We start from the raw sequence: 26,968 nt of genomic DNA on the forward strand, positions 1-26,968 counted from the left end.
GTAACTGCTCTCCCTTTACAGGGCTGTCTATAAGCTTTACAAGTGCCCTAGGCTAAAAAGATTTAGAAGCTCACTTCTCGTGCCCAAGTGGTCCTTCCAGGTTTGAATTGGAGCCCACCGATAACATAAGCACGTAAAAAAGTTGCATTGCACTGCACCGCTTCCCATTCTGCTGATAAATACAGGCCTTCCTTCCCTAGCATGGTTTAACTTGGCATTTTAGATAAGCAGTTAGTAAACAAAAACAAACATGGGCACGCAACCCTGCCAAAACCTGCTGTGAGCACTTACAAATCCAATCAGATAAGGACTGCCAGCATCTCCCAGGAGGTGTGAAGTGAAACTCTGCAAGGCCACTGCGGTTGCACGGCGTGTTGGAATGACCACATACTGCAAAGAAGAAGGGGAAAGAAAAAAAAAATACGTAAGGAAACTGAAGTAGGAACCTGTCCAGCTGTCTTGTACTGCTCAGTTTATACCCAGGTCAGGACAAAGTAAACAAGCTCCCCAGATGTCGGTGGCAGACACAGCCACTGTCCGGTCCACGGGTGGCTCAAGCAACTGGGGAGCTCAGCTACCCTTCCTGGCTTTCTAGTACTCCTGATGGGAGGTGTTGAGGGAAGGAAGCTCTGTCCGGTCTGCACTCCTCTCAGCAGCACTGAATGCGTGAGTTTGACTAACAGCTTTGCCCACGAGACACTTTGCTATTGCTCCTCAGCCTGTATTTTGCTCGGCTGATGGGGAGAGCGAAGTTTGAGGTTGCCTGCAGCACATAACCTGCTCAGCACCACCAGCCTTCCAAACGAGGACTTTGCTGTAGCCTGGGATATTGCATTTTTTCCATAATAAAGATATCATTTTGTTTCCTAAACCATAAGCAATTCACATCAGTATGAAAGGTCATACATCCTCCCTCCCATTCCATCTCTAGCCACTTTATATTTTTCTCAAAAATTTGCAATTCCACTTGTGAAAAGTGACAAAGACACATTAGGAAAATTTTCCATAGCCAAGATATTGTAGTTTGGTCTCCACTCCTCTAATAGGACATGACACCCTCAGCCAGGTCATGCAGAATCAGTCTGCCTACACAGGATCAGTGAAAGATATAAATTACTTCCCCATTAAGGGACCAGAGCTCACAGAAAACAGAGCCCGAACCATGGAAGGGGATGAAAGATTAAAAAAGAAAAAAACCCAACAAACCCCCATCCTGTGGAATGACCTTAATTTTATAATACACATTTAGAAGCAGAAAAAAGTAATTGTCCCCTGCATAAAACTTGTGAAAGAAGCTGGCTAAGAACATCTGCATCAAGTCCACATATCCCAGTTTATAAATTGATCCTGTCTTGATTTAAAGGCTGTAAGTAATGAAGAATTCAACAGGTCTCTATATCCAAGTGAGCTTTGTTTCCACTTCTAAGCACTGAATCTTGTTCTGCCTTTTTCTGTTGCTGTGAAGAGCTATCTACCCTGCCAGAAATGACTCTCTTGTTTAGCTGTTTGTAGACCATGATCCCTTTTACTTGTCTGCTTTCTCTCTAATGGGCTGCCTTTAGTCTTTCTTTAGAAGGCATGCCTTCCCAGACTTCAACTCTTTCTTGCAATCCTTTCCTGAAGTAATTTATTAATTAAATGTGACATTTCAGGACTGGCATATCCCCAGCTAGCGATGCACAGAGATCAATTTACCTTAGCTGACTGAGGTAGGGAGAACTCACTGCTCAACAGCGACATATCACAGGGCACAGGATCTGAAGCACTGTTTCAGTGCTTTAACAGCTCCTCTTAGGGAAGGGGAGTTGCCCTGTCTGCAGTGGAAAGAGTTAGCCATAAAAAAAGGAAAGAAAAGAAAGAGCGTTGAGAAAATCCACACTAGAACTGATGCCTATTTAGAATGATCATCTCATTCCAAGCATAGACAATTAGGAACAATGGGCAAAATTAGATTAAATGCTTTTCCTTAGGGTTTTACCATGTGCTTTCAGAATGACCTGCCAGTTCTTTCATTACCAGTTTGACAAAGCTGCAAATGCACGCTGCTAATGCACTTTGATGTCACATATTAAACGGGTACCCTGTTAAACTCCTGTTGTGCAAGAGAAGAGCAAAAGATGATCAGATCCACAGCAGCCACCTGGCTACGGGTTAAACACTGTCCTCCTTTTGCATCCAGGAGCTCAAAACAGACTTGAAGGCTCACAGAAATCCCAAGAGGAAAATAAGGTCTAGATTTTTTCTGTCTAGACACAGAAACGAACTGAAGGTCACACTGTGAAACAGTAGGAGAGCCACAGAATTCATTACCATTCCCCAAAGATGCAGGGTAATGGGTGCAACCTGGATAGATTAGACAGAAGAAAAGAAAAGAAAAGAAAAGAAAAGAAAAGAAAAGAAAAGAAAAAAAAAAAGAGTTATTGTTGTTCTTCCCACCTGGCCCCAGTTCACACAGGTGCAATGGAGAAGCATTCTGCAAGAGCTGTTTGAGAAAGGGCATCTGAGAAGATAAAGTGAAATTCTGCCTATTTCAAGAGTCTAGAGTTGTGTGAAACAGGGAATTTTAAACTTATGTTAAAATATTTTTCTTTCTATAAAGTTTATGTTAACAAATCTGGAGAAGAAAGCCTGCCTGGCTCTATAGTCTATCCATTTTCTTAGCAAAATGACAAAGGAAATGGCAAATTTATTAAAAACATACCATTTTCAGGGAGTGGCAGTGAATTGGTGCCAACCGGAGAAAGAAATTTGAATGATACCTGCATCACATGTGTGTGTGCATATATGTATTTATAAACATGAATACACACACATATATTAAACATAATTTTGCATGCATATCTGTATTATGCATACATATAGTTTTGCAAGTAGCAACAGAATTTCCAGCAAGTTTTCAGTTTGCCTAGCTACAGAAGTTATTGACGGTTGAAACCATCAATATGGTTTGGCACTATAAAGTAAATTTAGTCTGGAATTCAAGTGACAAACACCCCCCGCCCCCCAAACCAAAAACCCAACATGTGGCAAGCAAATGAACATGAGATTTTTCCTCCTCCTCTAAAGAGATATTGGAAAGAAAAAAAGGCTTAAACCAGCATCTCCAAAACACCAAAAAATACTCCACCCTATCCCTACTTAAAAAGCATTTTATTCTGATGGAGAGGAAGTAGTTGGTAGCAAACATTATCTACTGTTCTAGGAAGACAGCAGTAAATTACAGCTCTAAATGGGCATTTTGATACTAAAATAGACCTAAATTCAAACCATACATGGCCTGGTTTGAACATTCCACAGAAACTGGAGGTGGGAGAGCCACAGCAGCCGAGGCGGAAGTCCGTGGGATCATCCCGGCTCATCTCTGACTCCAGGTTCAGAGGCAGGCAGCAGAGAGGATGGGCAGGGAGGCTGACCAAGCAGCTTTGGCAAACCTCTGCTCTTTAAATAGAGGTTCAGAAAGGCCGTGGTTTACTGCTGACATCCCCTTCCTGTAGTGAAACCAGCAGGATGAGTTGGTCTGAAATGAGTTAACCAGGAAAGCCAAGGAGAGATCACCCTTCTCCCAGTAAAAGGCCACGTGCCAAAGAGGTAAGTTCTGATGTTTATGGCTAATCTTTTGATAGAAAACTCTACTCTCTAAAACACTTTGCTACCCTTTCTGGGTCAGGCAGTAATCTTCAGGACAATGCATACCGGCCTCTTTCAGCACCAAAGGCAAAGAAAACACACGCTAACCCCCTTCTAGCCACTGCCAGAGCCTGGAAATAGTCCAGGCGTCCCCGTTGTAACTCCTGTTCACAAAAGGGAAAGGCTGCGATGCAGAGAAAGCAGCCCGAGAGAGACCCTCCACTCAAGCTAGGCAGACACTGTCTAAAAAAATACGTCTACATGAAGTAAAAGGAGGCTGACCTGGTCTCCACATCACAGCACAACATGGAGCAGTACAGTTCCATCTGCAGCCCTTGGCCCACAGAAGAACTGCAGAGACGCCCTTTGGCACCTCCTTCCCGGTCAGAGCTGTGCTCAAGTGTTTGAAGTGGGCTGTGTACCTTCATTCCAAGGCACTCCTCACCCTGCCTTAAAATCTGAACTACAGCACTCAGATTACTGATGTGCGGAGGCACACTGAGAGAAGCAACAATGAGAACTTCTGGAAATGCTATTTATCTTCGGCTGTAAAAATAGGGCAGTATTTTATACTACATAAATAATTGTTTGTTATTTATGGGGAGGGTAATCAGAACAAAAGCAACATTCCTCCGTGCCTACGGCACAGCTGAGCACCAGTCTATGCCTGTTTCAAGCCTAAAGGAAGACTTTGACTCTACAGCAAAACATTAAAGCAGCTCCTCCATGGCAGCTCATGACCATTTAAAAAGAACTAATGTTTTAAAAGAAAAAAGAAATATGCAGAGCATTTTTTTTTCATGAGTGTCAGGACTTTGCATAAACTGGAGGATGGCTTTTCTCAGCAAAGACCTAAAGAGATTGTGGTGGCAATAGCTGAGGCCCTTTAAATTGCCTACTGGCTCTTACACAGAAATGCCACCAAGCCTCTGTCCATCATCTTTATTTTTGAGATGTGCTATGGAGGAAAAACCCCACTATTAGGACCAGATTCCACAAAGTCCCAAGCACTCAGCATGTCTCAGAATGTTACACACTTGCCTGCTGCACTGAAGCTCATTCATTATTGCTGTTACAAGGCAGTTTTAATGCTACTTTGGGGTTCTGGCAATTTTGAGGCCAATTTGCAGAGATGGCTGATAAAATCTGTTTCATAATTAGCATGCTCCATAAGAAACATCCCCGCCTTCCCTAAGCACCATCTGAGCATGTGCCTGGGAGGAGATTTGCAGAGTTGTGCTCAGGAGAATAAGGCCTGTTTTGTACAAATTTGCATTTGGAACAAATATCAGCCTTTTAAAATCTCAGGCAGTACCTTCTGCAGTGCTGACAGTTTATCAAACCTAGCACTCAGCACCTTTTACTGCAGACAATTTGAGGAGCTGCACACCAACCGTTACACTGGCAAGAACAGGAGATGCAATGGAAGCACGAAGCTATGAAGAGCCAACAATTAAATTTGAAGATAATAAGTAAACATCCTTGTTTTGCCAAGGAAATCAAACTTGCAAAACCTCTGAAGATGCTTACCAACTTGCCCAATAGGGTTCTTAAGCAGTCATGAGATCTGTAAATCTTGGGAGAGCTATGATAAATCATTTGGGATGCAGTTTCCAAAAAGCCTCACTTCTGGCATAATGAAATCAATGGGAACAGTGTTCAGCCAGTACTGAGAGCTTTTTATCCATGAAAACAGGATAATATTTATGTATCTGATGAAAGTGTTGTTAAGCTTACACTAATAATGCTTTTAAACTCCTTACCAGCCTCAGGCAAGAACAGGCACACTTCTGATTACACCAAATAAACAGTAATCAGTAGAAATTAATTTGCCAAACATTTAAAGCACATCTCGCTAAAGCATATCCACACCTTTCTCTGGCTAGGACTTCTTATAAAGCTGTCTGTCAAACATGGTTATAACCCTGGCTCTCACCTATTGTCCGACTAAACATCCTCTCAAACCCCTTGTGTAATATGAATGCACTTCAGACCATCTGCTTACAGGCTTGCATTGATCTACGTGGATGTTTACATTTATTTGTATAGCACTTTTACAGGTCTACTCGTAATGATAAGGCATTACGCTGAGCATTATATATGACACTCAGTTCATTTTTCTAAACAGACAAGAGAACAGCTAGCTTAAGAGTTGGCATCAATTACCAAAATCCAATTTTTAACATGGTTTTAGTTTCTTTCCCGTGTTTTGCCCATTGGAACTAAGAAATTATTTCCAATTATTTCCAATCATTTCTTATGGAGTTCTTTTGCACTAAAGCAACATAAATAACTGCAAATGCATCCCTACAAAATGCAACTGACTGTAGGATGCTGGTAAGACAGATGGCAAACCCTATAAAAGCTATTAAAAAGCTACAGGATACTGAAGTCACATTGAAATCAACACAAAAAATCTCAGTAATTAAAATGGGACAATGATAGCATCCTTAGTACACTTGATATAACAAAGTAGTTGGTTGAAAAATGTCTTTTGGGGTTAGCTTGAGACAACGTAGGTCATGTTTCAGCTCTCTCTCTGGCACAGATTTTCTGGAGGACCTTGAACACGTCCGACAGGTACCCTCCCTCCAGCTGCGCTATGTTGGCAGCAGAGACGGCTACCTCAGCTGCTCTCTGAGAGTACTGCTGGAGGACTGCAGATGTGCTCCATGGCCAAGCCCTTACCCGTTTCAGCCAGCGCTAGTGAGGATATAAAAGATCTGTTATTTACGCCCATCAGCTAATTCTGACCAGAAAGAGTTGGGAGTGCTCCTGGGAGCATCACAGCCAAAGGCAGGATGCGACAGGAAGCTCTGGCAGGAGGCAGTAATGAGCAACTACAAATATTGTAGTAGAATTTCTTCCTCAACACAGCTGTCTGTAGACTGCACATCTGTCTAAGTGTTGAGATACCACTTAGTGAACGGCCACAGCAGCCTTGAACTCAGCACAAGCTCCAAAACCCATGTAAGTACAGAGTAACCACCCGTTCAGCCCATGCAGAGCTCTATCACACTAAAGCTAGACTGGTAGGAGGAACGAACCTCGGTAATTAAAAGCTATGTAATGCTACTGAAGTACACTGATAACCTTTGTTTCTCTGTGCTTTATTCACATCTGAGAGAAGTGGAATTAACCACCCCACCTCCCAAAGCGTTCTCTGCACAAATGAGTTAAAGATTGAAAGTTCATCAGGCAACACAGTTATGGCAACTACAGAGCTACCTTAAAGTAGAAACACGACCTTGAACTTAAATCATAAACAGAACTTAAGCAGAAGCTTGAAGTTCTTTGCTGAATCAATATATCAACACCATTATCTTTATATCTAGGAATACTGAGCCAGATTGTTTTCTCGTTGATGTTTGCATAAGCAACAAATACAAGTCAAGGGAGTTTTCTATTGATGCCAGACTGATTATGTTTTTAGTTCTGTCAACAAGCTGCCAAAAGACCTCGGGCAAGTCCTGTAATGGCTCTGTGCCTTAGTTTCTTTCTTTTTCATACAATAAGCAAGGAGTAACCTCCCTCACAATGGGATTTCAACATACAGTATGTTTGATAGGCTCTGTACGTCTCTGATGGAAGCATCTACAAAACATGCAAGGCTCTCTAACAAACGTCCAGACTATTTCATACGAAAATCTAGCTGCTGAGGTCAGCTTTCTGATTTGAAAGACTTAAAAAGCTCTATGGTGGAGAAAGAATGGAAAATGAAGGACATGAGGTGAAAAGTCCCTGACAGTTTCCTCTTGGACAAGGTGGACATAGTCCAAAAATTCTTTATACTTTCTTTTCCTCTCTCCTCTCCCAGAGGTGGTTTTCTATTGTGTATGTGTTGAATGGTAGGTTTGCTGGAGTTAAGCCAAAGAGAGAGGTAGATGGCTGCCTTTGTGGTCAGAGGAAGGAGGGAGGGAAGGATTTCCTATTGCAGAACAAAGCTGAGTTATTGATAACAAAATCCACTAATGTGCTGACTTAGGAAATGCTGGCCGATTTCTTTGCTTGTAAGGTTTTGCACAAATACTTAAAATTTGGAGAAACTATTTGAATTCAGTAATGGTGTCCTTTCTGAACATCTCCTCTCCTGGTGCTCAGAACAAAGGACAAGAAGAATGTTTTTTTCTTTCTCTCTCTCTCACTTTCCTTTTCAGCAAGTAAAAAAAAAAAAAAATAGAATAGGCTGAAGTAGGGGCTAGGCATTTGGAAGAAATTGTGAACTTCAGGTTGTTCTTGCAAGCTGACAAACTGCTCTGGCCCCCAAAAGAGAAAGATGCTGTTCCAAAGTACACTCACCATTAGTATGTCTGCTGTGATAGCCCAGTTTGAAAACAGAAGAGTTTCTCCGATAAAAATGCAAATCTGTTGTAACAAAACACACAGAAACGAGAATATTTATTCATTTGACATTCAAAGGAAAAATAACCTGTCACAAACTTTCCTTTGTTGCTTATTTGTCTCAAACCTACAGAATACACTCCTTGTTACTATTGTGGTTTATCCTGAATATTAGAAAACTATAGACTTTTATCAGAGCTCTAGAGGGTTGGCCTGCAACTTCGTTAGTGTAAACTGTTTATGATCCACAGAGCAGCTAAACAAAAGGCTGACACATTTGGTTACAGAAGAACATGAGAAGCCAGCAAGAAGAGACAGCCCTGGGCTTCCATACTTGCATCATTCTGTTCCAAAAAGCCAGTTAAAAAAGGCAAGAAGGCCACAACTCCCCAAAACACAGTCATTTTCATCACCAGGAATCAAGTTATGTGTTAAGCTCTGTAGCAAACCAAATTAGGTTCTCTACCCACTATGTGCAAGATCCCTTCCCTCCTCTGATAGCATATTGCTGTCCTTTTTGAGGGGGACATAGGTCTAGGCACTGTAACAACTCAACCATTACATTGGTAATATCTACGTACAGTCAAGACAAGACTTAAGTATGGGTTTTGCAACATTGGTGTCTTACGGTGAAATACAACTCTCGACTGTGGAGACGGTCAACAAGATACATTAAAAGCCCTGTGTATGTAGTGGGATGAGACCTTCTTTTTGTGGTTGTGTGGTATGAACAGTCATCACATATCCTTTCCACCTCTGGCACTCCCTCCTCACTTACTCCCATCTCATACTGCCTTCTCAGTTGTGCTGGTACAACGGAGCCAAGCAGGGATTCAGAGCAGGAAACTGAGATGGGGCAAAGAATCTTTTGTTGGGGGGAAGCAGGGGAAGAGGGGCTTGTTTTGCTTGTTTTTAACCCAAATCAGTTCTCTGGTGCAGTGCAGTTCACTAAACGGTTCTACAAACAGTTGTAGCAGTTGAAGAACTGGAAATGATCAAGAGGAAAAATGAATTTAACCTGGTCTCATCATTAAATGTTCATCAGACTGAGTCCAATGGAGCAAGGGTGGCACAGCTTCAGGAGGAACAGTGCCTCCATCAAAAAGCTTTTTACTCATATTTCAATCATGAACCTTTTGCTTTTATACTGTATGTTAACAATTTAGCTAAGAAATGCAGGTTCAATAGGATAAAAAAACAAGGGTAGAAAATCTTCCACACACACGTTTCCCTCTTCCTTTTTGTATTATGAAGAGCAGAACACATAGACGAAAAGCTCCTTAAATAACCAGACTTGTAAAAACCAGCTCCCCCATTTCCCACCAGTAAGAAGGCAAGCAAAACTCCCTTAATCTCCCCCAAAAGGTTGCTTTTTGCCCAGCTAACCCATTTCTTTTTGTGGCATCTAGAGAGAAAACATTACTCCTGGAATCCCTATTGGTAGTTGGGAATAACAGCTATGGAGACTTGGATTCTGATAGTTGAAGATTCCCCTTTCAATTGCCTTATGTTCAGTTTTTGCTATGCTGAATAGGCTCCAACTCATTAATGAAACAAAGCTGGCGAGAAATACACAGTACACTTTGCTCTGAGGAAACATTCAGATGGATGTCGTTTTGTGGTGTTCTTGTGAGCTTTGACAGGCTGACGGTCACGGCCACTGCCCCGGTCCCCGATGCTTGCACAGGCGCAGTCTGGGGTGGGAGGAGGAACTGCAAGATTGGCAGCTATGGCATGATGTGACCACTGCAATTGTCTTTCCCACACACTGGTTGAGATTGCCTAAACCCCTCAGACCATCATGTCACTGCCAGGAATAGTTTGCTTTATTTAGCAAGTCTTATGCATTGACCTGCAGAAAACTTCCTCTATTTGTTTCTAAAATTGTCTTTGTTGCCCATTCTCCCTCCCTATCCCCTCTTTCTGTGACTGGATCTGCTTCCTCTGTGATGGTGTCTGAGCCAGTCATTATGGCCCAGCTGCTCAGCTAGGAAATCTCCTCTTGCCGTTTTCCCACTGTCCACTGGTCTGCCTTGAACTTGGCTCTCACTGGAAATGACAACTGACAAGCTAAGAATCACAGAGCCAATGACTCAAGGTGCTGACAGGAGTTGAAGCCATGTGTCATGTAGCAAGGGCATACCGGAGCCCCAGGTGGGCTCTCAGGACCTGCTCCGAAATCTGTCCTACTACAGCTTTGCAGCTGCACTGTACCAGCTACTAAGAAGAAAATTAACTCTATCCCAGCCGAAACCAGGACAGGTTCTGTGGCTGGATAGATTAAATTGAGCTTGGGGAAGATGTAATCACACTTCTGAATGCAGCATCGACATGCCCTGCCTGTTCATACAGTATTGCAAACAGGCAACTGCTTGCCTTAAGGTTATATGAATTACATACACATAATACACGTATGAATTGTTACACGCAGCAAGTAAAACTTGCCCCCTTCTGCAGGAATTCAGCACAAGTCCTATAAATAAATCACTGAAATGCTACAAACTTCAGAGCGCACCAGTTTTGAATTGTTGAATGTGTATTTCACCCAACATGTTTTCATGAAACACGTGCTTAATATGTGGGTACTGGTAAAAGGAAAAGAGGAACAAGAGGAAGATCAAAAAGTAGGACAAAAGATACTGACATTAAAAAAAGTCTGTCCTTCAGCTGCTAATGGGGATTTATAAAAATGAGTTCATCCACTGCAAAGGGCATATGAGGATATGTGGCATTTCTGCTGGAGAGAGACTCTAGGGATGCTTACTGCAAATAGGGCAGCCTCCAGAACAGATCAATAGCTCCTGAAATGGTCACGGTTTTGACTCCTCACACACTTTTCGAAGCCTCATTTTACACGGAGATTTCAGCTCTACAGATATATCCTCTTCTGAATCCAGCTGTGTTGTATAATATCTCACCATCTCCATTTGGTGTCGAGCTGCTCACCTGTGATGAGCTGACAGAAGTTATGTCCCCCTCAAGTCTTTCTGTTTATGTGATCAGTTAGCAAATTCTGATTCCCAAAAATTATAAACAAAGTAGGTTTCAGAGTGGTCACACCAGCAGCCCTCACAGCAAGATCTAAGCAGGTTATAAACTCCTTCCACGGCTATTTGCAAACTGCATATCTGCCTACATCTTCATTATTTGTATTTCTCTCTGAAATGGTGGGTAAGACTCCCACATGTACTCTTGAGTTTGAAGCAAGTCTAACTCCACCTCAGTGTTGGGCAATATCAATGCCTCAGAAGCCGGTAAGTCACCAAAACCATGTCAACAGAAAGTCCTTGGAGCTGAGACTGAGATGCTGTAAAAGCTCTATGGCGAGGTTTTACCCTGGGATTTGCTGTTTCTGCAAGATCATAAAATGTCTTTGAGGAATTGAAATAGATGTTGAAATTGAGGTACAACAGGAACTTGGAACAGTGTCAAAAGGAAGGCCAAGCAAAGCATCTCTCTCCAGTCATTTGGAGATTTAAACTAGCGTAAAATCTGCTGTTGAAATGTCTGAGTAGTGCGATACAATGATGCCATACAGCTAATGGGTTTCAAGAGAGGTCTGAAACCAAACATTTCAAAGAGTACGTATTTCAGAAAGAGTGGGACCTAAAGATATGCAAATTGCTGTTTTAAGGAGCTGGACTACAAAACACATATCCACACGCTGCAAGGAAAACAGAATAAGAACTGCTTGGACTATACAGCCAAGCAAGATAGTAAAAGATAGAAATACAAGTGTCTGGGCAGCTAAGTGATATAGAATGCTGTTTTATTCCACCTTTCCAGCCACTTCCACCACTGCCAATAACTTACTGGATTAGTATGAAAAGACTGGATGGAAAAAAGAAGTCTGTCTACCTGCTCCAGGTAGGAGTGGCTGCTACAGAACTGCAATAGCAGCTGCCCTCAGGGACCAAAACCACCTGCAAGACAGGACTGAGCAGGGGAGAAAAAGTACGCACATTCAGGGGAGGAAGAGAGCAGACAGTTGACAGCCTGTAAGGGACAAGGTGATCATGCTAATGGATATGCAGGTCTTTTCCAAAACAAACAAAACCCCCAAAGCCACGAAATTAAAAAGCAAGGGCTCTGCTGATTCTTGCTGGAGTGCTGAACACTTCATTTAAGCTGATGCCAGTATCGCTTGACATTAAAAACTCTCGACTGTTAAGCAGAGCAGGGAGAGAGACGGTGATGTGGTGGCCACCACAGCTCAGTATGAGAGAACACCATCTCATGGGGACCCATCTACATGCTTGGAAGTGATAATTTTAAGGCTCTGACCCAACGAGGGGTCCAAAAACAGTAACGCTTCAATTTTAGCCCGGTGTGATCAATGACAGAAGTCTAAGGACAGTCACAATACAGAAGGTCTGCAAACACCACCACGTTGGGGAACAGACCAGAACATTGCTTTTGCCTTTCACAGTCATACAGAACTCAAGGATACTGTTTCAAGATGAGAGCCAGGACACAGCTGTCCAGGAAGCTATCAGAGATGAGAAAATCCACCCATAAATTTTACTCTATTCTTTCCGGAACAAGCTATTATGATGGATTTTGAGATAAGGAAGGTAACCTAGTCCATCATGCTGTCTACCATATGTAGGTGTTCCAACTCCAGAGCCAGAGAACAGTCTCTCCTTCATTTTGGACCAATGAGACTTAAAACAGAGAGCAATGAGAGACTCCTACACCATGCAACCTTGCAAGACAGGTCTCCTAGTGAAATACAGGGGATTTAAACACTCTGGAAGTCTGTAAGAGTGCAATAGCATTGAATGGCATGGGAAAACAAGGGCTCGTGTTTGAAACTTGCCTTGAAAAGGCAATTCAACTGATATACAGCACCACCACGATAATACCTTGTGTTATGAGACACTGGCAGCTCGAACATAGACCTGTTCTCTCAACGGGGTTAGCACCTATAACGCCAAACAGCAACAGCAACAGCTGTTGTGTCATTGGTTTCTGTTTATATTAATTTATAGTGGATGGCTTGGCCACAGATCATCTAACTCCAGGTCATTTACAAATATTAATGATCTAAGCTACCCTGACCCTTTGTAAATTAAGAATCCTTATTTTTGCAGGGGCAAAACAAAGTTAAATAACTTGCCGACTGTCACATGTGGAATCTATAGAGTTCAGATCTCCGATTCCCCAATCAGCACATTAACTAGACTCTTAATCTGCTTTCTGTGCATCAGGTTTCCAGCAGCAGAGAGAGCGTATTTAGGGCTACAGAGAGGCAGTGTTACCCACAACAAATGTATGCTTCAGCCTAACAGCATCAGCAAATAGGCTTATATTCCTCATACCTCCTCCATATGCAGATATAACTTCCTTTGCAAATCATTGACTCTATTAGATTTACTGTTCATGCATAATAAAATAAATTGTTTCTAAGATTGGTTAAACACTACCATCTATATTTATATATTTACACAATGCAGAATAGTCACATGGCTATTAAAAAAAAAAGGAAAAAAGATGAAAATGAAACCAATAACCACCTTTTCTTGCAAAATTTTTTAAAACAGTATTTCCAGCTTAGAAAGGGAGGACTCTCTGCATAAAGAGACTAAACACCACAAATGAACATGTCTGTCATCAGGTCTGAGAAAGGAGAAAATCACAGGTCTGGCTGCACATAGAGGTGGAGGGGAGGGGCAGGTGGAGGGATGTGACAGATCTCTGCACTCAGAGATGGCTGACAATGAAAGGAGGGTTAATGCTTCGCCAGCCAGTAACACCCTCTTACACGTTGTCCGAGGTGATCATTTTTTCTGCTGAATCAAAGATTAGTTCTAGACCATGCCACAAACCAGAGGACTGAATCTCCTTCTGACACGTTCTAAATGGCCAGAGTAGGCATTCTTGGGTCTGTCTTAATGCTTTTAAACTTTCACTCTTTCTTCTTGTGTTTCCCCATAACGAGGGCAGCTATTGAAATACTCAGAAAATAACCATGGCTAGGCTAGTGCTAGAAATACAGAGAAACAAGGAACCACAGATTGGTTGGCTGGTGAATTGTAAATGAATTCTCCTTGCTGGGTGGAGTGTGCACTGCTGTGTGGAAGCTAAGGGTGGGCTTTCAGAAATTATCCCACTGCTCCAACCATCTCATGCTTTCCCTTCAAAAACTTCTCACAGGTCCCAGGCTTCTCTCTATTACATTGAAAGGGAACCTGGGACCTGTCCAGTGTACTGGATTTCTACTCTCTACTGAAAGCAAGATTCTAGTCTCAGGCTGGATTATTATACTTGAGTTTTTTCTTTTCCCTTCAGTCTATTTGTCTAGATCTATCTGATGTCTTTTTATATACTTTGATTATAAACACTCAGGGAGGGGCCATATTTTAATGTGCATTTGTGCAGCATCAAGTATTGTGGGTTCCTGGGCTATGACTAGGACTTTCAGGTGCTTCGGTAATACAGATAACAACAAATTGAAATTACATGGCAATTAATATTGGTCTGCAGCAAGCTACCTAGTTATGGAAATTAATGGTACTTACAGGTAGCCAAAAGCATGCCCACAGACAAATTATACTGTAATTATAATTTGGTATCACTGCAGCTACAATACCCTTATTGCAAGGGAAGCGGCCAATTTTCCTGTACCAAAACATTAGGCAAGAGCAATAGAGGTATGGATAGAGGTATAGATAGAACAACCCAAAGGCAGGGAACTGTGGGTTTCCATGCACGCGCTAAATCCCCAGCTCTGAATTCTGATGACAGTTAGTAAGCAGAGATAAGCAGTTGAGATATCATTTTCCCTCCAGGCGCATCTAGATAGTGCCAAAATGCCGAGGGGCAAAATGAAGGACATTCAGAAGGGGAAAAGCAAGACCAACATCTCAGGCTTCCTGCAGGGGATGATGCACGTAGTCTTCTAAGAAGTTTGGTACAGAGAGTGAGACTGGCATATGCAAAGGATTATACTTACATAGGCTCCCACAATGCTGCTCTTGGCAGCAACGAAGATCAGACAGATGAAGATGGCTGATCCTAGCATGCCAACAGCACAGACAAGAGGATCAGCTCGCTGGGTTTTTAACCGGCACCATTTGGTTGCCCCTGCCCCTGTGATTACACCCAGGAAACCAGTGAAGCATGTGATTGCTCCGAAGATCAAGCTATTAAAAAAAAAAAAAAAGAAAAAAAGAGACAAGTTTGTTTTTTAGACTTTTTCCCAAAAATGGGCATGGTCTTTGAACAAATTATTAGGGTAAACTGACTAATGGAAATCTGCACATTGGCTTTGCAAATTTAAAATAAAACAAATGAGCTCCCCTGCTGAGTGCTTGTGATTTTAGCACTCTTCCCCTGCAATTAAGAAAAACACAGCATATGAAATTCAGCCTTGTACACAGGCATTGATCAACGTGCAAAGGGCTCATACTGCTTCTTTGTGTGGAACTGAGCTGCCTATAAAGTGCATTGTACAGCTAATTATGTATGCACAAAACTAAGTAATAACCTGCACATTGATCATGTAAGGGGAAATCATGGACAGAACAGGCACTAGGAAGCTTAAGGGAAAGGAAACCTAACAAGACTCTAAATACCAGTGACTTTCAACATACTTTGACTTTCTAAGTCCTTTCAGACCACTTCAAAGAAGCCTTCTTTTGCTGTTAGGTTACACATTTGAAATGTGTTAATTTAAATTTAAAGAGCCAGGAGCTGTCAAGGATTCTCCGTATTGTATGTGCAGGACTTGGATTACAGAGTCTTTGGCAGCTACATTACAGTAGCTCCAGGGCAGCTCAAAATATAGGTGACATCAAGGAGTGGAAAACTTCTCTTTGTAAACAGCAGATGGGCAGTCAGACTGGAGCTGTATTTTCTGCTCACTGCATTTTTGCAGAATAGATGGAGACTGCCCGCTGGGCGCTCTAGTTGATGGTACTCCAAACCACTAAGTAGTTTACTTGAGATCGGATTGTGTCAGCTAGAGCAAGAAGGTTTTCCTAATGTTATTTTTCCCTCACAAGCTAAAAAGCAAAAGAGCTGACAAAAGGCAGTTTTTTATATCTTTTATTCACCTGGAGAAATGCTTTTTTAGCATTTTATGTTTTGTGCCATCATGGTAAAGCACAAAACGATGAATTACTTTTCATAGCTTATGTGCTGCAAGTGATATTATATAACTGGGACTGAAAAACCAAACCACTGTATAACATCAAGCACTCCAGACCAAAGTGTCCCAGATCTCTGCACCATTCTTCAGCAAAACTCAGCATACACAGTAGTATACAGAGCAATGAAATACAGTGAAGTCCTCCCTCACGCAGAAACAAAAGCCTTCAGGGTTAGTCCCTGCAGCCTTTAGGGGAACTAGTCCACCCTCTGAATTCTAGCCACCACTGTGGCTGCCCAACCTGCCAGCTTATTCTGCTGCTATCACAGATAAGTATGGGTCTTAAGAAACCAAATTCTCAGCTCTCCAAACATCCTCTAAGACAAAGACAAAAGTCTCTTTTCTACTTCTGTAGCATGGCCTGGGAACTACGACAGAGCTGAGGTCATTGCTTCTCCCTTGGTTTGACTTCATGCAATGAAGAAGAGAAATAAAACCTAGTTTACAATCCCAGCATTTCCTATCATTGTTGCAAAGACCTAGAGGAAATTACAGACATTCTAGTAACCTGACTCCGTGGGATTTGCCTGTTTCCTCTGGTAAATAAGCCCCTACCCCCTTCTCCCCTCTTTAAAGCAGCGGACTATGAATCTCACCTATCTTTGGTGCCGCAGGGCTGTGAGCTGCAGGTCTCTGCTGTCTTCTGCACGACCTGTGCTCTATGAAGGTAGAGGGGGATCCACATGCCAAGTGCCCCTGTGGCAAAGGAGACAGCTGAGGTGGCCAACGATGAGAACACGTAGCTGCGGCTGTGGAGACGCAAGAGGCAAAACCAAGAGAAGGTTTAGTGGGACAAGTGAAAAAGCAGGAGCCCCAGGACAGGAGCCAGCGCTTCCCCCATACTCGCCACCTCCCTTTGCCAAGGGGCAGAGATAATACAAGGTACAAAGCAATGGAGAATAAGAGGCATGGAATACTTCTTCATACGTGATGCTCCATTGATAATAATGTATTTAACTCTTCAGAGGTGCTTCATAGCGACCATTTTTCATGGGACCGTTTCAGAAGACAATCAGTACTTAGTCACTAAGACATGCTGTGTGAATTACAGGGCTTTCACTGTAATATCACCTGTTTACCTGGATGACCAGTTTCACTTCTCCCTCCCCATCCATGCCACCATATGATTACTACTTGGATAAACTACCAAAATAAGTAATATAGAAATATCGATAAATTAACCATCATCACTTTTCATAGTCCTTTGATACTGGATGACAATACCAGGAAGGCATTCTAGTCAGCAGTTCTAAAAATGAAGGACACCACAAGTTTCCCGTCAGAATTCCGATGTAACGCTGAATTCACAAGTGCAAGTATTTGCATATTCACAGGCAAGCTTTCTGGAAGCAAGTACAGCTGCTTAAAACACTCGTGAGCATGCGATCTTTTATGCACATATACAAGCACCCAAGCACATTCAGTGCTCGTGCATTCAGTCACATGTGGCTGTATAAACATATATATTTAAACCTGCCATGTAGTGCAAGCTTTCGTGTATTTTCTCCTCTTAAATTGCTCTGGCATTTAACTCTCTTTTTTCCCCTCAGCAGAGTAGCTCTTTCAAGGAAGAAAAAAGATCTAAGCGTCTGAACAACAGTAGCACAACAATTAATACAGGAACACAGCAATTTCTACACTTCAAAAGCCTTGATTTGTCTGAAGTATGAGCCAAATAAAGCAGACTCTCTCTTAGATCTCAATCTTGGAAAGGTTACAGCAAAAGTTGGAATCCATCATTGTCACTGCAGTCGGTACCTCGTGAAAATGTAACTGTGATTTTCTTTCCTAGGTCCACAAACTAAGCTTCCTGCAACTCCCTGCATGTTGTCACTTTCCACTCTCACAGTACTAAGAAGTACAGGCCACTGGATGTTCCAATTAAGCATTAGAGGCAAAGCATGCTTTTTACTAGAGTGCTCTTACTTTCTAATCAGTGCTTTCATGTCTCTTAGCCATGAGGTCCGAGCCTTCAGCTGTCCCCCAAGTTGTTCAACATTTCCTCTTTTAGCAGCAGGTACAAATATCAAGATGAGTGTCCCTGTTATCACTCCCAGGAGTGGAGATACCTGCAAGAAAGGAACAGGGAATTAGCACAGGAGTCAGCAGGGTTTGCTTTGACTAGTCAATAAGAAGCAGATTACATTAGTTTCGTTTCAGCAACTCGATTCTTTACAGCTAGCCAGAATCTGTAAGCACACTGAGGCATCTGCTCCTTTCCTTCCTCCCTGTCATTCCCTGGACTCTCTTATCTCACTCTGGAAGTATGCAGCTTTGAGAATACTCTGATTAAGGCAGTCCATTTCTTTGTGTTATCAAAGTACCAAGATTCACCTAAATGCGGTTCTTCAGTGATGTTTAACTCTTCGGAAACCTACTCCCAGCTGGGCTAAGAGTCCAACTAGTTTCTGGGAGAGTGCAGAAGCCTTTTAAAGGCATTGAGGCCAGGTGAAAGATTTCTGGATGTAGGGAGCATGCTGGCTTTGAAAATCCTTGCTTGACATGCATCCCTCTTCCAGCTAACCCACAATGGCTTCTCATATTTAGGCAGCTTCCTCAGATTACCTCAGTGTACAGCAGACCAAGAAACATTGAAAATTCAGGCTGGAAGATAGGAAAACACCACATTCAAGGGTTAGGTTTCCCAGTTTCCAATCCTTTCTCCCAATCACTAGATAAAAATACAAAGATCTCACAGTGTTTTGCAAGCTACAAACATGATTCTTGTTTTGACACTGAAATTCCATCATTGTCAGAATGGAAAATAGCTCCGTTAGGAAAATAGGAACACGGATTTTCACTGAACTATCATCTCTTCTATATATGCTGTTTTAAAAATAAATTCCTGTTCCAAAAAAATATGCTTCCAATAATAACCTGAGAACGGCCTTTACACATAGAGCAGTGTTTCACGTCCAAAGACGACAAACCCAGAATTCTTCTAGGGAAGGGAAGACAAAAATATTTCAGAATTGGAAAGTCAGGAAAATCCCTCATCCAGGGATAAATGAAGCCTGATACAGTATCCTTATTACAGTTGAACACAAGACACAGCACTGGTAAAAAAAAAAAAATAAAAATGGAAATGCTGGGATTTTCTAGGGCCATATAATTTAAAGTCTCTTTGATTTTTATCTAAAGGCTTAATCCCCCAACAGGACAATATCCATTAATACTCAGTAATGCTCCAATGAAACACTGACTTTACTGCTAGACCCAGAGACAAAGCTGCCACTTGCCAATGTGCCCTTCTGTTTTCTTCAGCCCACTGAAGTACAGATTATTCCTGACCTCTCCTGGATTTGGAGACCACAGGAGATCACAGAGGGAAGCATCACCTAGGGGAATCTTTCACATCTTGCAAGAGCATAATAATTGCCACAGGGACGGAGGCTGCTTTACACTGATGTCTGGAAGCTTTCAACATGCTGTTTGACTACAAAAACTACGCAATGCTGTCCAAAGCAACCATCATAGAAGTCTGCAGCTTGTCAGATTCCCCATGATTTTGCACAGTCAGGGAATCATGCATCAATGTATCATTTATAGTGGAAATCATGACCCCATAAGGGGTACAGTCTTGCAGATAGCCTGGATTTCTCAGGACAACTATGGAGACTTCATCTGAAGAGAAAGATGCTCGTGAGGATTTCTTTGCACAAATTAATCATTTGGGTTTTCTAGATAGAAACACAAGAGCGCTCAAATGTATCAACCTCATTAAAGCCTACTGACCAGGAGAAGGAGCTTTGGGGTTTCTTATTCCTTGTGCTGGCCTCTGCTCAAAAGTTAATTCTACCCTTAAAGTATTTCTGCTACTGAATGAGGTAGCCATCCTCTTGGTGTGAAGCTGTAGGCTATTAAACTTTTCATTTCAGGTTCACAGCTGGAAACTACTCTCCACTCTCCTAGCTGCAGATGAACTGTTCACGGTGATTTTCCTGGCTTTGCTGGACAGGGAGGGAATGGCCTGTGTCACAGAATGGCACATTTGCTTGAGATGGGAACCCACGTATTTCATCACCTGCTGTTATAAATCGTGTTGGCCTGAGCTTCATGAGATTCATTGTCTTCATGAAGTGCCAGAGCCAGAGAATGCACCTCACGGGGGCTCATGCCACCCAGACTGCCAAAGGTCAGAAAGCAGTTCTGCTGGGCCACTTCCTCTCAGCTCTTTCAAGACATCTTTGTGTGCAGGATCTGTTTGTGTGTATGTGATTGGAGTGTATTATCTTTTCAACACATTTATCAAGGTCCCAAGAGGTTAAAATAGAAGGAAACTGACTGTCTCAGGGCAGAAAAACAAGCGGAAACTGGAACAAAGTGTTTTTTCCTCAAAGCAGGAAGCCATTCTCAGAGTTTCTTGACAGCAGGGGACTGAAAGACCGTGGAGTTGATTTAAGGCCAATGCCTCGTCTTCCCATCCCATCAAGAAATCATGGTTGACTGATAATACAGTGATTGGAAAATTCTTGCTCCCAGTCAGGGAAAAAAACAAGTACAATGAGCCAAAACCACATACCTTTCCCATTTGCTTAAAGAATGCATCTGCTATGCACCTAATATCCATAGATGTAATTACCAATCCTTTACCTTCTATATATAATAACAGGTTGAGGAATTGTGTGATAGAACTCTTCCTAACACTGATCAACCGATGCAACTGTTATTAAGATGTTATTAAGAGTGGCTTACCCGCAACGCCCAGCGCCAGTCTCCTGCAACCTGCTTCACACTTGACCCAGTGATGTATCCCAAGCCACTGCAAGAAATACAAAGATGAGAGTCACTCAGAGCTTTAACAGAGTACCACAGTCATAGCTGTTCTTAAACAAAGACAAAAAGAGGCACAATCAATTGTGTGTCCTAGGCTCTCTTCTCCTGCAGGAAGAAACATGGGGGATGAAGTGGATGGTGGCTAATATGTAACCCTTCCCAGCACTGTTGATCTAAAAATGCTCGAATCTGATGGAAATTTGGACACTGATCTCAAGTTTATAGCTGACCTTTCAATCTACAGCAGATGGAAACAAAGCCTCAAAAAGAATTTATTCCATAATTTAATTCTACATCAGGCCTTTCTGTGCACTAATATGAATACTTAACAATATTATGTTCAAGCTCCCAGTTAAGAAGCGCCCTTCAAGGACACACCATATTCCATCATTAAATTTTTTTCTTGTCATTTAATAGTATTTGGTTCTAATTACCCATGAAGACACCATTTTCCATAAGCTTGTAAGAAAACCTAAGAAGAATATGCAAGACAGTCTGACGGGAGAACATCAGACCCGAAGCTTGGAAATCCCCTCTGAAGATAAAGGAGCAACAGGACCTTCAGCCCCATGCTAAGAATTACACTGTGGTAACAGAAGGTGGCTCACAAGAGACTAGATAAAGGTGAACGTAGCCATGCTTCTCTCAAAGTGAACTGAATGGATGTGAATATCCTTTTTTCAAAACTGCTGCATTTGTTGCTGAGATTGCCTTGGCTAAAAGTTGCCAGAACTGCTGCGGGGCAGCTGGCAGCCATCACACGTCTTTATTGAAGTGTCTGCTAAGCTTTGGAGGTTGCCATCTATTGGGCTTTTTACAGAGACGGGCCCCAAAATCAAACCGTGGATCCACACCTCTGTTGGATATTGATCTAATTAAGTCCCAGAATCAAGCTCAACAGGATATTTGTCATTTCTTGCTAGCCATAGTTCACTGAATTCTCAATGTAAATACTTGGCATCCTTGGCCCTCTTGGGAAAATATTCTTTTCACCAGTTAAGGACTTGGCTATCTCTTTTTCCTCAAGAGCAAAGGGATGTTTGTGAGTTTCATCTCAGGGATAAGTGCTCTAACTTCTAAAACGCACCACCCTAAACCAGTTGTTTTTCCCTGAGTTGGGGAGGATTAAACTGCTGCCCATGTTTTCCCTGCTGGAAATGAACCCATGATGCCACTTTTGCACAGGATGTTGTCCAACTCTGGGAATCGGTATGCAAACTATGTCAACACACCCTGCCTACAACCTCACAATAGAGGGTCAGCCATTATTTAAAAAAAAAAAAAAAAAAAAAAAAAAATCACAGACTCCCTCCTGTCCCAACAATCAGATACTGCATTGGGTTGATAAGGGAACTCAACCGAAAGAAAGTGCCAGAGGAAATAATTACTCCAGATCTGAGTCTGCCTCTTACTTTCATCAGGCATCTATGGGCTTGGCTGTCCTCCACTTCTCTGCATTAAGACTAAGTGTGAACGATCATTACAGTTTCTCTCTTCAGCCTTGTTGTCTACACTAGACTTCACAATTTCTACTAACTGCTGTTTCAGTGGCAATAGCACTAAAATGGACTGGCCACTGCTATTGCAGCTACCAAGTCATCTAAGATTGGCTTAGCCGCATTTTCCAAACTTAGTCAGATTGGCCAAATTCAAGGTTGGGCAGAATTTGAGCTTAAACTAAAATTATTTTTTAAAGTCCAAATTTCAAATTGTGTATGTTATATAGCATATTCCTCTTGAAACCTCTGATATTTAGACTGTCACATAGAAGCAGGTACCCATTTGCTCACTTCTGAAAACTCAGCCCAGTGTCTTAACAGATTTTGATTTCACAGTAACCTGAAAGACACTGCCTAAAGAAGGCCTAGACCTCACATGAACTGAAGCAACGATTCAGAGAACCAATATAACATTATTCAAAACAATAGTATAATTTAATAATGTTGGGAAAAAAAAAAGTCAGCTAAAATATTTTGATTCCATTTCCACCCCATTGCTGTAAAAAAAAAAAAATCCTTCCCACCAATTCCCAAAAGTCACACATGAACCAGTAACAGGGCTAGAAAAAGAATCCAATTCCTGCAACTAATTAGTCACTGCTCACAGTATTTTCCTGCCTAAACCATTCCAACCAAAGACAGAAGAATTATCATTAGCAATTTAAGCTCTGTGTGAGCTTACTTTAAGAGAAAAGCCAAAACCAGATGAAAGAAGCATTATGTCACTTACCTGCCAAGAGGAATTGCAAAGTAGAAAACAGACAGCATAAGGGTCCTTGTGTTTTTGGTGAAAAGGTCTCCTATGATGGTTGGTGCAATAGTGGAGTAACTTGCTTCACCGATGCCAACGAAACCTCGTGAGAGCACAAGAAGCCAGAAATACTGAGACAAGAAATAAAAACACGTTAGCAGGTCTCCTTTTGTCTTTTTTAATTCAGGATGGACAACAGTGAAATCTGCGCAAACAGGGGAAGATAAACCCACGTGACTGGAAAGCGATCCCCTTGTATGCATTTATTTTTTAAAACCTCAAACTCGTTTCATTTGTCTTCTGCTGGGAGAAAAGGGACTATATTTTTTGTGAAGACTTATAGGCATGAAAGAAAAGCAATAATAATAATACGTGTTTACTCAGTGACACTCACGAAGATATTTCTAATACAGGCAGAAGACCCTCAGTTTATTCTCAGGATGCAGCTCGCTCTTGCTAAGCCCAAGGGCCAGCAACATTGCACTGACAGAGGAAGGTTTGGGGAGGCGGGTGAGTAACAAATCCTGCTCTGGGATCCAGAAAAAGCAATACCTGCTGAGCACAGTCCCAACCTCCCCAGCATGCCAAGGGACAAGTTAAGACTGGTGAAATCCTAAAGGCTCTTCAAAGCTGTGAAAAAGTTGAACCTGCAATCCCCCAAACTCTAAATTTTTTCCTTCATTAGAAGCTACGGAATAAGGGAAGTTTTTCAAAGGTGTTAAGCACCTATCTCACTCCGCTTTCCTTGAAAGAAAGCATAAATCTCCCCCTCACAACAGGAAGGCAGAGTAAGCCAACACTGAACAGTTCTGAAAAACCTCAGGTTACAATCTGAGCTGAGATGCACGGTCACAAAGAGAGAAGACTTGAGCTTTACTGTGAACCATAGGGACATCAGTGTGCTCAGGAAGGAGCACCACCAGGTGAACGATTCAGAGCCACACAAGGCAACGGCACGGGTTGCAAAAGGCATTAAGCTGCCCAGAGAATTACATGCCTTTCTGAGTAAAGGGCAATCCAACAGAACAAGGAGATGGACTTCACGTTCAGCACAACACAGCCTAAAATGGACGAAAAGGAGTTGTTCATCTAATAGAATTTTCTTCATGGCCCATTTCCCTGTTTCAGCCAACACTTTCGTAAACTGCAAGGACCTGATTTTCAAGCCGACCTCTTTCACTACACTTGCAGTTTTCTGGGTGCTGCTGTGTGAAGGCATAAGGCACAATACTTTGATGCCTAAATACCTGACACATGAGCACAATAGAGTTCTCAGACATCTAAGCAGGTTGAGCTACACCCAGAAGTAATTGCAGGTGCGGAAATTAAACAGTCAATTGCAGAAAACTGTAAGCACAGGGAAATCTATTTCTACAAATGTAACCTCTACAAATCCTCAATTTACTGTTATTATTCTATAGATCATTTGTGAGAAGAACAACAGGGATTATGATATATCCTTAAACACAAAAGTGCTTTGAGAACAATGAGCAATTACTGATTCCCCTTCTTCAGATGGGAAGAAGTTTACAGGGAAGTGACTGACTTTGTGCCATACAGCAAAGCTAAGCCAGAGTACAGGGCTCTCATTCACAAATATGGAAAATGCCGTGCAGACACCAAGCCACGTGCCTCAGTCATAAATATATCCATCAGCAGACAAAAATCTACCACTGACATGTCTTCATTGTTTTCCTCACTGTAATCCCTTGGTTGAAAAGAATTTCTTGAGGGTTCCTATAGTCACACAAAACATACTTTTGCGCACTCTTCACTTCCTCTTATTTTGAAATAAATTCTGCACCAATACCTATTTTCTGAGTGTATACAAGTTCCTTGTTTGCTGGCAGGGCGTTTGCAGTGTTGCTATCACTCCTGTATCTCCCATAAGCTGCACATACATAACAGACACGTGGGTGTATGCAGAAAGGGCAATACTGTGACTCAAGCAATTTAATTTATGCCAATTACCCAATGCTAAACCACTCCACTGCAGAAATATGCTGACAATCATTGGTGCACAGGTAACCAATGTATTTGGACTGAGCAACAGTATTTATAACATGCTGAATGACTTAGTCATGCAGAATTAGAAAGCAGGGGAACTGGAGGCTGATTTTGGTTTCTTAAGAGGTTCAGATCTGGATCACAGAGAGGGTGACAGGCAAAATAGCCATCTGCCAGACCTGGAATGAGTGTGTAGACAGTGCTAGTTACACCTGTAGAATGACAAGTTTGCAAATGCACTGGATGTTCCTCAAATTTGAAATACCTACATAAGAATGACACAAGTTTGTGCTCACCAGCCAGTATCACTCCCAGTGAATGCAACGGACAGGAATTTCCTCCAAATAGTGCTGTTACAAGGTACCTCTTACAAGCCTTGTGTAAAGCAGGAAAACTGTACAAGTTTTCCTATTGTGGTAAAGAGTGACTCGGTTCCATCAATACCATTGAATCAGAGTCCCAATACAATGAAATCATCTGCAACAAGTAACACATTCATTCTTCTCCCCCAGTGCCTCCTCGAATCCTCCTCCCTGGCTTATCCCATGCTTACACACTCCAAATATCTGTTTAATATTTCAACTATGTTCTCTGAAGCAGTGGTATCCAAATTGAAGTAATGAGATTCTGACTTCAGTTGGCAATAAAAGCAGCCTTATAAAAGCATAATCCACATAAAGACATGAATGGTATTGCCTTTCTGAGATGATATATTCAAGACTACAGACAATGCAACTATTTAGGTATAACGTCTAGGCAAAACATACAAAAGTCTAAAACAATATCAGGTAATTATTTATAATCAGCTCTAGGTTGTGCCTGGTTTTAGAGCTTTATATCTAGGATTAAAGAGCTAATGCCTCTTCTTATCCTGCTGAAAGATCTCTTCTGAATCTTTGGCTAGCATGCATTCTATTGGAACCTATACAATAAAACTATGCAGTAATTTGTTACAGTCAGCTAGAACCCCCAATCTTCCATCTCTAATCACAGTCAGTCGAAACTTATGTTTTTGTCATCTCTGAACAGGGACAGCTGGGTACCTCCCCGAGACAAAAAGTGGTCCTTTCCGAGAGAGGCCTAATCTTTTCATTTTTCATATAGGAAGAAAAAAATACAAACAACAAAACAACTCCAAAATTCTTATGCTGCTACTCATTTTGACCTCAGACATACCATGAACCACTTAGAAACTGGTCCCAAAATCACTGTGTGTGCAATACAGGCAACTGCTATTTTTTGTGTGTGCATTTATATACACATACACCCATATGCACACCTCTCTCTGAGTATATGCAAACATGACAACCAACATAAACAAATGGGAAAGTCAGGTATTACCCACACAGAGGAAGCATCATTCTCCTCCACAGCTGTAGCCGGACACTTCTACCATCTTCTCTGCACTAGATTTTCCCCCCAAGTGCTTCTTCCTCTTTGTCCTGCCCCAGGATTCTCAGCAGTTTAGTGAGACAAAAAGGGCTGACACCAGCCAAAGTCTTCTCTGTGTTATCTGCGCTTAAAAGCAGTACAGGCAGATAAGACTTTTAACTGAATTTCACTGTTCCCCAAGCAGAAATTGATATCTATTAAAGAAGCTTATTCCTTTCTACATTACTTTGGAGCTCTTCTGTAATTTGTTCATCTGTGCAAATAGTTCTCACTCTGGCAGGAAAATTGAAAACATCTGAGTCAGCTCTCGGCACCTGAGCTTATTTCTTTTCCATAGGTTAAGCCCAGCAACCTCAAGACTTCAATGTCTTTTTGTCTGGGTCAGTGCTTGCAACTAAAGTTTTTTGAAACAAAGAGCTATTG

The 26,968-nt window shown here is 41.9% G+C and overlaps 1 protein-coding gene across 2 annotated transcripts in view; it reads right to left on the reverse strand.

Moving 5' to 3' along the window:
* The window catches only part of SPNS2 (SPNS lysolipid transporter 2, sphingosine-1-phosphate), a 189,756-nt gene that overhangs the window by 29,679 nt on the left and 133,109 nt on the right, over positions 1-26,968 (reverse strand). For both annotated transcript variants that reach the window (XM_050908904.1, XM_050908903.1), the window contains 7 exons: positions 23,126-23,277; positions 20,816-20,882; positions 18,047-18,189; positions 16,717-16,869; positions 14,924-15,113; positions 7,927-7,992; positions 292-390 (listed from right to left, as the gene is read on the reverse strand). In XM_050908904.1, the coding sequence (XP_050764861.1) occupies positions 292-390; positions 7,927-7,992; positions 14,924-15,113; positions 16,717-16,869; positions 18,047-18,189; positions 20,816-20,882; positions 23,126-23,277 (870 nt within the window). The remainder of the gene's footprint in view (positions 1-291; positions 391-7,926; positions 7,993-14,923; positions 15,114-16,716; positions 16,870-18,046; positions 18,190-20,815; positions 20,883-23,125; positions 23,278-26,968) is intronic.

The sequence above is a fragment of the Gymnogyps californianus genome, chromosome 20, assembly GCF_018139145.2.
Source record: "Gymnogyps californianus isolate 813 chromosome 20, ASM1813914v2, whole genome shotgun sequence".
Taxonomy (NCBI): Eukaryota; Metazoa; Chordata; class Aves; order Accipitriformes; family Cathartidae; genus Gymnogyps; species Gymnogyps californianus.